Below are 10,485 nucleotides of genomic sequence, written 5' to 3' on the forward strand. Positions count from 1 at the left end.
TTACACATGAGTGCACATTTTATTCCGTGTCTGGAATGAAATGTATTCTTGCTCCCTGGAGGGATACGCCTGTTTATTTAATTGCAGAAAGTTTAGGCGCAAGTTGGCAAGAACCAATGTTTCAAGATCCCAGTGTGCATTGGGGTACTCCTGGAATTTAACCAGTTAAACCGCATAGTTTGACATAGCTTGTCTGGCCAGGAGGATCACCTTAGGCGTCAGGGCTTTGGCTTGCAGGGCTAACAGGAGCTGAGTGGGAAGAATCCTTACCCTGCAGTGACTGGTCTGCTCCTCCCAGTCCTGCCAATGAGCCAATTACTGGTAGTGTCTTCATGAAGAGTCCTGGTATGGATGTTCCATTACTAATTGATTTTACAACTTTCAACCCACTGGCTATACATTTTAAAGCATAGTACAGTATAAACCTATCAATAAATGCTGATTTTGTAGCCTTCCTCGTTTTCACAAAATAACACTTGCCACATATTTTATAGTAAATTAATCTAAATTTCACTGTTGGTATGCCACAACCACAATAATTTTCATTCTATTTATATATCTATTTGTTTTTCACATAGTAACTAAAGGACAAAATCAAGAGCAGATAATTACATTCCAGGCCAACAGCCACTATTTATAGTACTTCATTAACTTGCTACAAATTTATGTGACAGCATTTCCCATAACAAATTAGATTTTACTGCACCCAGTTATTGAGCTCAATGTTGTTTTCAAGTTTATTTGTATTAAATAAATTCAGCCAATGAGCATTTGTTAAGAGTACCTATGTCAAAGACAGTTAGGCAGATTTTCACACAAAAATTCTTACCAGGTTTTTTCTCATCCTGACCTCTTCTGAATTAGTCGTTCAGTTTGTAATCTTTTTGAGTTTATTTCATCATCAAGTGGTCCACTTCCCCAAAAACATATTTCTCAACACATTATGACAGCTTGCCCAAACCTCCAAACTGGTTAATTTGGAAATGACCAAAGTCTCACGGCTTTGGATAAACTCACCTTGATGTGATAAAGATTATATCTCATTGCTAGCCACCTATTATCATGTATGCACGTATTCAATGTTCCTTGTAAGTACTGACACCACTGTTCACCTACTACTATTGTAAAATCAATGCTGGCTGTACTACCATACTGAGCTAAAGTGGATTCTCCCAACTAGTTATAAAGTTGCACTGAATTCCATACTCACACATCATCCTCAAGTGACAGTATCACAGCTTCAATTTCATTCTCGGGTATCCCTTCAATCTTTGCCAGGTAGGAATACAAATATTTGAAAATTGAAAATTCAATATAGGCAGCACCTCCAGGTGGGTCATTTGTTAGAATTTCACAGGCATAGGTCATTGCAGCAAGGAGATTCTTCAAGAAATAAAAATAAATATGTTACCATCTATTTGCAATTGCTTCAGTACCTGTTAATACTTAGAAATTGTGTTTGTTCATGTTTGAGATTTCCACATACACTCTAGAATTGCTGAAGCAAGAGAATTGAATGGTGGAACTAGGCATCAATGGAAAAGTCTAGTTGAGAGGTATCAAAGGTGCAAATGAGGATTTTGGCCGCTTTTGGTGTGAAATATTGGCAGGTAATGTGGCAATCGTGTAGAAAAGCATTCTTGGTTAGGGACCCAATGTGAGGAAGAAAGGAAAGTTGAGGATCAAACCAAATGCCAAGGTTTCGCACTTGGCTCAGTGAATTTGATAGAGTCCAGGAAAGTTGAGCAGAGTTAGCAAGGGAACAAGCGGTGATTACAAATTTTTAAAAACATATATATATTCTAATAACTTTTTAACAAGTGTCTGTGGGGGTAATATAACAATATATATCCCCACACATACTTGTTAGGATGTGTAATGCACTGTTAGGAATCTTGCCAGTCCAGAACCTTGGCATCTTGTTTGACCTTCAACTGTCTTTTCTACCCCACAACCGTGCCATGACCTGCTCTGCTTTCGCCCACCTCTGGAACATCGCCCAGCTCTGTCACTGTCTCACACCGCAGGCCACTGAGACCCCTCACACACACGTTCATAACATCCAGGCTTGACTATGCAGACTACCTGCATGTCGTCCTCCCCAATCCTCCCTCCATTGACTACAGATCATCCAGAACTCTGCAGCCCGTGTCCTCTCCCACATCAGGCTCTGTGACCCTATCATCTCCATCATTGCCTGACTCTACTGGCTTCCCATCACACAGAGCATACAGTTCAAGATCCCGGTCCTCGCCTTCAAGGCCCTCCATAGTCTTCCTCGCCCCCATGCGACCTCCTAACCGCCTGCCAACCTGCCCGCTCCTCCGCTCAGCGGGCTCTGGCCTGCTTCACATCCCCCGCCTTGCCAGCCCCACCATTAGTGGGCGAGCCTTCTGCACTCTGCCCCCACCCTCTGGAACTCCGTCCTGCAGTTCCGCCGCTTCACCCCCTCCCTTCACACTGAATAACACAGATAAACAACGCCACTTTGCTCAACATAGATCATGCTGATGATTTCATTTATACTTTGCTCAACATGTAGAACAAGGTATTGCAGACTCAAAATCAGGAGCGGAATAATCCTAGCATTTGATTTTGATAAATGATGGTAAATAGTCAGTTTGGAAATATCATATTACATAAAGAAATGAATGTGAAATAAGTTGACCATGGTGTCAACAGAAGCATAATATGTTAGCAGATTTAAGAGGAAATTTGCTAATGGTAAATAATTCAATCACTAGTACGAGATAAAATAATGTAAGATTATTGATATTTATTCTGGTAAAGTACCTCTCCCAGGTTATTTAGCTGGCAATTAGGCCCTCATCATTGGGTTAAGTCAAATACATGCTCTAAACTGTATTAAAGAGTCTAGATGTAAACATCACTTAAAACATATCATTCTAGAATTTGCTACTTTATTTTAAAACAGCAAGCATTATTCAAAATTGCAAAAAGCTTGATAGCTCCACCTGGTGCTGAAACTAAAATGTTCATGGGCATGACACACTATTTACAGGGCAATCTGATCATTAAGCACCTCGCTACAGCTTGGTCACACCTTCAATATAGGTGTTTGGTGGGTCCACTTTTACCGTATGTACAGTACATTTCTTGTCTTAGCCAATTTTATTAAAAGCTGCCTTTTATCTGGGAGATCGTTGGGAGAAATTCTATTCTCTTTTCTAAAGCATCAGAGTATCTTTAATGTCCACCTGAACAGGTATACAAGTCCTTGGTTTAACCTCACATCTGAACGATAACACCTCTGACAATACAGCGCACCTCCAGCTCTGCATTGGAGTATCACCAGTGGTAGCCAACCTTACCTATGCTAGTGCGAATCTTAAGCGAGCCACTTATTGACGGCCCTGCAGGCCATGGATTGGCCACCAATGTCACCAAGATTATAAGCTTCCAAGTATGTACGTACCTCACTCAATGAACTACAAGCAAGAGCTAGGAATTTCATCCATTCAAAATCAACCTTCGGAACAATGTTGCCCAGCTCCAAAATTCGCTCTAGATTTTGAATTGGTATTCCCAGTTCTTTCCACTTCTGATTTACCTCATTTTCATTCACGTATATGTTGGGAGAGAGCTAAGGTACAGAAGCATTTAAAAGAGCATTTAAACATTGTGATCATAAATAAAATACAGCTTAGTTCATATGGAACAACAATGTAAAACAATTAATAAAGTGACCGATCTCAGGACCGGCAATAAAGAGGAGGGTTCCTGGGAACAAAGATTGATAGGAGCGAACTGTTAGTATTGAGTGTAACTACATTTTTTGAATGTCTCGCATCTGTCTGTGCATTTCTGGCTTTCTCTCCCTCACCTCCTGTCTGTGTTCTCTTTATACCTTTGCTGACTGTGTCTCACTCTGTTGCTTTCATTCTTTCTCTGAGTCTTTCCCTCCTTCCTTTTACACTTACTTGCTCTTTCCTAACTCTCTCTTCCATGACATTCTCGCTCTTTCTTCTGTCACACAGTCCCTCACACTCTGTATACTGGACAACCCTGTTAGAAATATGCCTTACTATAATGCAGGTTCCACTTATAACTGGACTGAGCTGTGGATCCCAACATTTTCTCATCTGAAAATTGAAATTGTGCTATCTAAATTCCATCATCATCCTGAAAAAAAAGTCAACTTCTGGGTCATCACTAACTTAATTTACTCCATTAATAGGTCCTGGACAAAATGTAAAAGGTGCATACACTGGAAACGCAGAAAACAATGAAGCAAATACAGATTATCTTATTTTTCTAAACTAATTGCCAAATTCTGGTTGAGAACGTTTCAGTTTTTTTAATATAGTCTCTAATGTTGAAACAGATTTTTTTTTGTATTCTACCTGTTTATGGAGAATCTTTAGCAGTCCAGGTGTAAGCCCTGTATCAGTCTTCTGCGTTGCCACTGGCATTTCAAGGCGATCCTTCACTGGAAGGGTGTTTCCCTTATACAAAGCTGTAAAATACCTTTAATGGAAACATACTACCTGTAGATCATGTACAATTATTAGAGTAATAAGGGCTATTCCAGCAGGTGATTCAGGAGATGATTTGCTTCTGAAAAACATCTTAATATTTTTATCGATGGTTATGTTACCCAGAATTAAATGCATATAAATGTCTGTGTATGCTTACTTTGATTTAGAATAATCTTGAATAAATGCATCCTAATTTTCAGGCCAAGATATAAACAAATATAAAGAAGAAATAAGAGTCAAATACTTTAGTTGACAAAGATTTTACTTACGCAGCAGACCACTGAAGAACATCATGTGGCTGTGTCCTGATAGCAGCCTTTGTAAACTGCTTTAAAATGTCAGGAAACGCAGGGGGTATGTCAATCTGCTGGGCGCAGAACATGGTGTCAGGGAGAGGCATGGTTACTGAAAGAAAGAATGAAAAAAATAAACGTCCAGTGCACCATGAAAATAAGAAAGGACAAATTATAGTTGTAAATCTAATCCAGTCTTGGCTCAGATAGTAAACAAAGCAACTTGGATTAAGTGTCAGAGCTGAATATGTTACAGTTCTGACGTGTACATAGGGTTGGCGAAAAACTTTTTTTTCTGATTTTATAAGACAATATTTTTATTTTTTTACAACAGAAAATGCCATTGACCTGGTTGTCAGGACACCACTATCATTTCCTGTGTACTTTGCATGCATGTTATGCGCAAGAAGTGGCAATGATATCTGTGGAAATATTTGCTGCCATGTTTGCCTACAAAATACAGTCACCACACAGTGTATCCTGTGAAGTGCTTTAAGATGTCCTCTCAACACGAAAGGCACTACAAAATGCAAGGATTATTATTACAGTAAAACTCACACAAGTCGTATCAGTTGGGACCATAACATTTAACATGACTTATGCAATGTATGAGTTATGGCAAACCTGTATAAGTTGCATCATATATGATCTATGCAAAGTTATGTATAAGTTGGATTTTATATGATTAATACATAACACATACACAAGTATTTTACTGGCTGGGGACATTAAGGCAAGCTTTCTGTGCCATGTTTAACTCATTCATATTAAAGCTATGACAGCCTTTTCTTTTCATATACTGTACAGTACTGTATCTCATATGCAGAAAACATGTACTGTACAATGAGTGGCACAACCAAACGTGTTTCAAATCAGAACTGTTTTATTAGAATATATACTCTTACAAAGATTGTTCCACGTAGAGCAGGATGGTCCAGCCTTTTTGGCTGTTGAGGGCGTGATGCCCTCAGCATCAGTTTTGAGAACCACAAAATTCTGCCCTCACTTCCTCTCTCCCTCTGTTGTCTCTCTGAATCACTCTCTCTCTCTGCTCCTCCCTCTGCCCCCGCTCCCTCAATCACTCCCCACTCCCTCTTTAATAGTAATAATCCTTGCATTTGATATAGCGCTTTTCACAGTCGTGACCAAATTATTTTTTTTGAGGAATTATTATCCCGGGAAAAGCAATCCGCCAATCGACTAATGACAGGGTTCCTACTTACTGCTAGGTAAACAGAGGCGTGTGGAGTAAGGAAACTTGCCCAAGGTATCACCCTGCCGGGAATCAAACGCAGGTCTCTTGCTTGCGAGGCCAGTGCTCTAACCACTGAGCTACAGGACTCTTTCTCAATTAGCTGGGGGTATACAATAGCATGAAATGGGAGTAATGGATGAAATGGGATGAACAGTGGCAGCTTAATGAAGCAAAATGTGAACCAATCTCTTTTACAGAAAGGAAAGTAACAGTAAGAGGATCAAGAGCCCCCCCCATCCCAGGAAAGCAAGAGACAGTAACAGTGAGAGGAACAAGATCCCCTCCCCCCCGAGGAAACAAGAGAGAGTAATAGTGAGAGGACACTCCACCCCCTCCAAGGAAGCAAGAGAGAGTACAACAACAAGATTACATTTGTATAGCATCTTTCTCGTTGGGAGGACGTCCCAAGGCGCTGGACCGTGTACAGCATTTCAGACCTGAACAGGGGTCAGGCGGTGAGAAGGGGAGTGGCCGATAGCATGGTTGAAGAGGAGGGTCTTGAGGCGGGATTTGAAGGAGACTAAGGAGGGGACGAGGCGGAGTGATTGGGGGATGGAATTCCAGAGGTTGGGGGCAGAGTGGCTGAAGGCTCTCCCGCCAATGGTGGGGCGGGTGAGTCGGGGGACGTGGAGCAGGCCAGAGCCGGCTGAGCAGAGGGATAGGGTGGGCTGATAGGGGGGTAGGAGGTCGCACAGGTAGGGTGGGGCGAGGCCATGAAGAGCTTTGTAGGTGAGGACCAGGATCTTGAACTGGATCCTCTGAATGATATCGAGCCAATGGAGTTGGGCGAGAATGGGGGAGATGGGATCACGGAGTTTGGTGCAGGAGAGGACACGGGCTGCAGAGTTCTGGATTATTTGCAGTCTGTGAAGGGAGGAGTTGGGAAGGCGACAAGCAGGGAGTTTGCATAGTCGAGCCTGGAGGTGATGAAGGCACGAACAAGAGTTTCAACGGCCTGAGGGGTGAGGTAGTGGCAGAGTCGGGCGATGTTACGGAGGTGAGGGAAGGCAGAGCGGGTCATGGCTTGGATGTGGGGAAGAATAGACAGTTGAGGGTCGAACAAGACACCCAGGCTCCTGACTGGCGGTGAGTTGTAGTGTGCAACCATGGAAGTTGATGCTAACAGAGCCTGAGGTGCAGAGGCGCCGCCGCGAGCCAATCAGGAGGGCCTCGGTCTGGTTCACATTCAACTGTAGGATGTTTGCCCTCATCCAGGACTTAATGTCCGACAGACAGTCTGTCAGGACAGCAGTGGTCCTGGAGTTGAGGGTGGGGGCAGAAAGATAAGAGTTGGGTGTCATCCGCATACAGATGGAAGTTGACCCCATGTCTGCGGATAATAATAATAATCCTTGCATTTGATACAGCGCTTTTCACGTCGGGAGGACGTCCCAAAGCGCTTCACAGAAGACACTGTAAAGTGAATTGACTGTATATTTGTGGGCGAACGTCACCAAAGGGGGAGTGTGTAGATGTTAAAGAGGAGAGGGCCCAAGGACAGAGCCCTGGGGGACGCCAGACGTGACAGTGCGGAGGAGAAACCGTTAGAAGCAACGCGGCGGCGACAGGTGAGAGAGACAGGAATGGATCCAGGCCCGGGCCGGGGCCGCGAAGATTAAGTGAAGAGGAGAGGCGGTGTATGAGGACGGAGTGGCCGTCAGTGCCGAAGGCGGCAGAGAGGTGGAGGAGGACCGGGGGAGGCGGAGGGAGCCCTGATCACAGAGGGTCAAGCACGTCCCCGGCGACTGTGACCGGGGCCGAGTCCGTGCCGCGGGCAGCGCGGAGGCCGGAGAGAGACTGGAGGGGGTTCAAAAGAGGGAAATGGCGAGAGAGAAAGGAGTAACGTTGCGAGGACACTCCCTCCCCCGCGCCCAGGAAGCGAGAGAGAGTAACGGCACAGTCACAATTTCCCCGGAGGGGCTCCTCTTACCGTCACTTTGCCTTTGAGGTGGTGGTGGTGGTGATGGGCGGGTGGTGGTGGTGGTGGTGGTGGCGGGAGGTGGGAGGGATCCTCTGACCACTCCGAGGGGTAGGGCCGCTCTGACCGTTGCTCTCGCGCTCTCCCGTTTAAATCCCCGGCGCCCCCCTTCGCCTTTATCATTGTCATCGTCATCCGGCAACGTTGCCCTGGCGACGGCTGCGCGCAGGCGCTCTCGACCTGCCGGTGCTCGCGGCTCGGCTGCTGCGCGCGGCTGGTGCGGCGGGCGCGCAGGCGCGGGCGGGCGCAGGGCGGGGCCTGATCGCTCGCTCTCCCCGACGTCTCCACCGCACGATGCAGCGAAACAAAAGCTGTGCCCGCGGTGGTGCTGGGCGACGCGTCACTCAGGGGCGGGGCTCTTCTTTGTTGACCCATGTTGGGCGGGTTCACGCCCAATGGGGCGGGTTCACGCCCAATGGGGCGGGTTCACGCCCAATGGGGCGGGTTTTTCTGGTGCTGCAATTGCCTTGGGACGTGTGCATTAGTTTTTACATCTTTAATTTAAACTTGCAAAACCTGTTCTCCGCGCCCCCACCCCTTTGAGTCGGATGACTCCGCGGGACACCGCTGAAGGAGGAAGCATAGATTGGGCACCGATTCCTCACTGGGATTCGGGACGGGGCAGAGGGATTCCCTCCCACTCGGCTCCTGTTAAACCTGCAAGCCCAAGCCCTCACGGATAGGGCGGCCCTTGGTTGGACAAGCCGTGGGAAAGCTCGCCAGCCAGCGCTCTCGAAGACAAGCGACGTGGTTTCACGTCTCCGCCCAGCTCCTTGACCTGTGGCTCCGGCTCCAGTTTCATCGCCTCTCAATTGCCTTCCTCACCAGTCTCCCAAGTCCCACTATCTACAAAATCCAATTAACTCAAAAACTCTGAAAGTAATATATATATATATACACACACACTCACCCGCACTAAATTCTGTATCCCCATCACACCTATCTTTGTCATATGCCATTGACTCCCTATCACAGAACGGATCGACTTCAAGATCCTCGCACTTGTATGCAATTCCCTTTATGCCCAGACACCTCCCTACCTCTCTGTCCGGCTTACTCCTCCACTCCCCTACCAGCCATCTCTGCTCGGCTGGCTCCGTTCTCCTGCTTCTCCCTTGTCCCCTTCGCTCCACCACTGGCGCCGTTCTTTCAGCCGCTTGGCCCTGAAACTTGAGTTTGAAGGCTGAAGCCTGAACTATCGGTCCTCTCTCCAACCGCCCAAAAATGAAGCATGAACTTATGTCTATAAGTTTTTTTGTTCAGGGTTGGAATTCCAGAGTTCAGCGTGTGCTAAATGTGATGCCTGAAAGGTAAATCCAACATTGTCCAGCGCTTTCGTCTGTACAGAAAATCTCCAAATGTAACCCTGCAAAAATAACTAAAACTTATATTTATAGCACCCTTCACCTAAGAGTTTGGCAATACAAGATCCATCTGAAATGAATGTTACGTAGATAAACCCAACCCATCTGTGCCAGTAACAATAAGATAATTATGACATTAGTTTGAATTTGAGTGAATATGATTGAGGAAACAAGTCAGGATAACTAGGAGAAAACCTCCAAGTTTCTTCAAATTAACAGGTGGGCTGGGCTGTCCCTTATATCCACCTGTGCAAACGGGATCTCAATTAATGACTATATTTTAAAAAATGCAGCTGTCTGATTAAAGCAGAAGTACACATTAACAATTTCAATAATTATCGCCAGTCAGAAATCGAAGCATTCATGGCAGAATAAACTGGCTGTTTTGCACTCAGATCCACCAGTGGCGATTACTAATACTGTCATATAGGATACTTTTTACTGGGTCAATTTGACTTTGACCAATTAAAATCTATTGGTTCTTTTCATACTGCATTGTGTTTTCTTGCTGTAGGACCATAGACCAATAATATCACCAGGTTAAATCTCTGATCTGTTAGCCAACAACCTCATAGTTTCTGTTTGAAGAATGGAAAAATCAGATTTTTGATATTATCTTGCTGAAAGTGTATACCCTGAGAGGTTTGGACTCTGATGTGATGGTCTCCTCCCCTTCTGTTTAAACCGGGTTCTTCAGAAAAGATGGGTGCAAATTGAAAATTTTGTTAATGGTAAAATATCCTATATTTTGCAGCAAGACAAAATGGAGAGCGAACAAAACATCTACACCATAAGGTCATCCATTGTATTCAATGTCTTTGACACTATCCTAAATGTCACCTTTGTAAATACAAAATAGAAATGTTTCCAGAATATTTTTAATATTTGTATTAAATGTTAAAATAAAAAGTACATTTTGTTCATTTAAAGCTGACTTGTCAGTACTCTCCAGCACAAATCTCCTTTTTTGTTCACTAATGTTGCGCTTCATTTTTCTGTTCCAGAAGAAAAAAAAATTCAAACTTTACTTACATCTAACATGTTCACATTGCATATATATGCTTATTGGATAGAATGCAAAGTTATAAGGCTAAAA

General features: G+C 44.4%; 1 protein-coding gene across 1 annotated transcript in view; it reads right to left on the minus strand.

Moving 5' to 3' along the window:
* The window catches only part of ropn1l (rhophilin associated tail protein 1-like), a 9,485-nt gene extending 1,484 nt beyond the window's left edge, over positions 1–8,001 (minus strand). The window contains exons 1-5 of the mRNA XM_007889686.2: positions 7,978–8,001; positions 4,769–4,904; positions 4,365–4,488; positions 3,437–3,604; positions 1,211–1,383 (exon numbers count right to left, since the gene is read on the minus strand). Of these exons, the coding sequence (XP_007887877.1) occupies positions 1,211–1,383; positions 3,437–3,604; positions 4,365–4,488; positions 4,769–4,899 (596 nt within the window). The 5' untranslated portion in view covers positions 4,900–4,904; positions 7,978–8,001. The remainder of the gene's footprint in view (positions 1–1,210; positions 1,384–3,436; positions 3,605–4,364; positions 4,489–4,768; positions 4,905–7,977) is intronic.
* Positions 8,002–10,485: the final 2,484 nt, after the last annotated feature.

Source organism: Callorhinchus milii, unplaced genomic scaffold (genome assembly GCF_018977255.1).
Source record: "Callorhinchus milii isolate IMCB2004 unplaced genomic scaffold, IMCB_Cmil_1.0 Scaffold2, whole genome shotgun sequence".
Taxonomy (NCBI): domain Eukaryota; kingdom Metazoa; phylum Chordata; class Chondrichthyes; order Chimaeriformes; family Callorhinchidae; genus Callorhinchus; species Callorhinchus milii.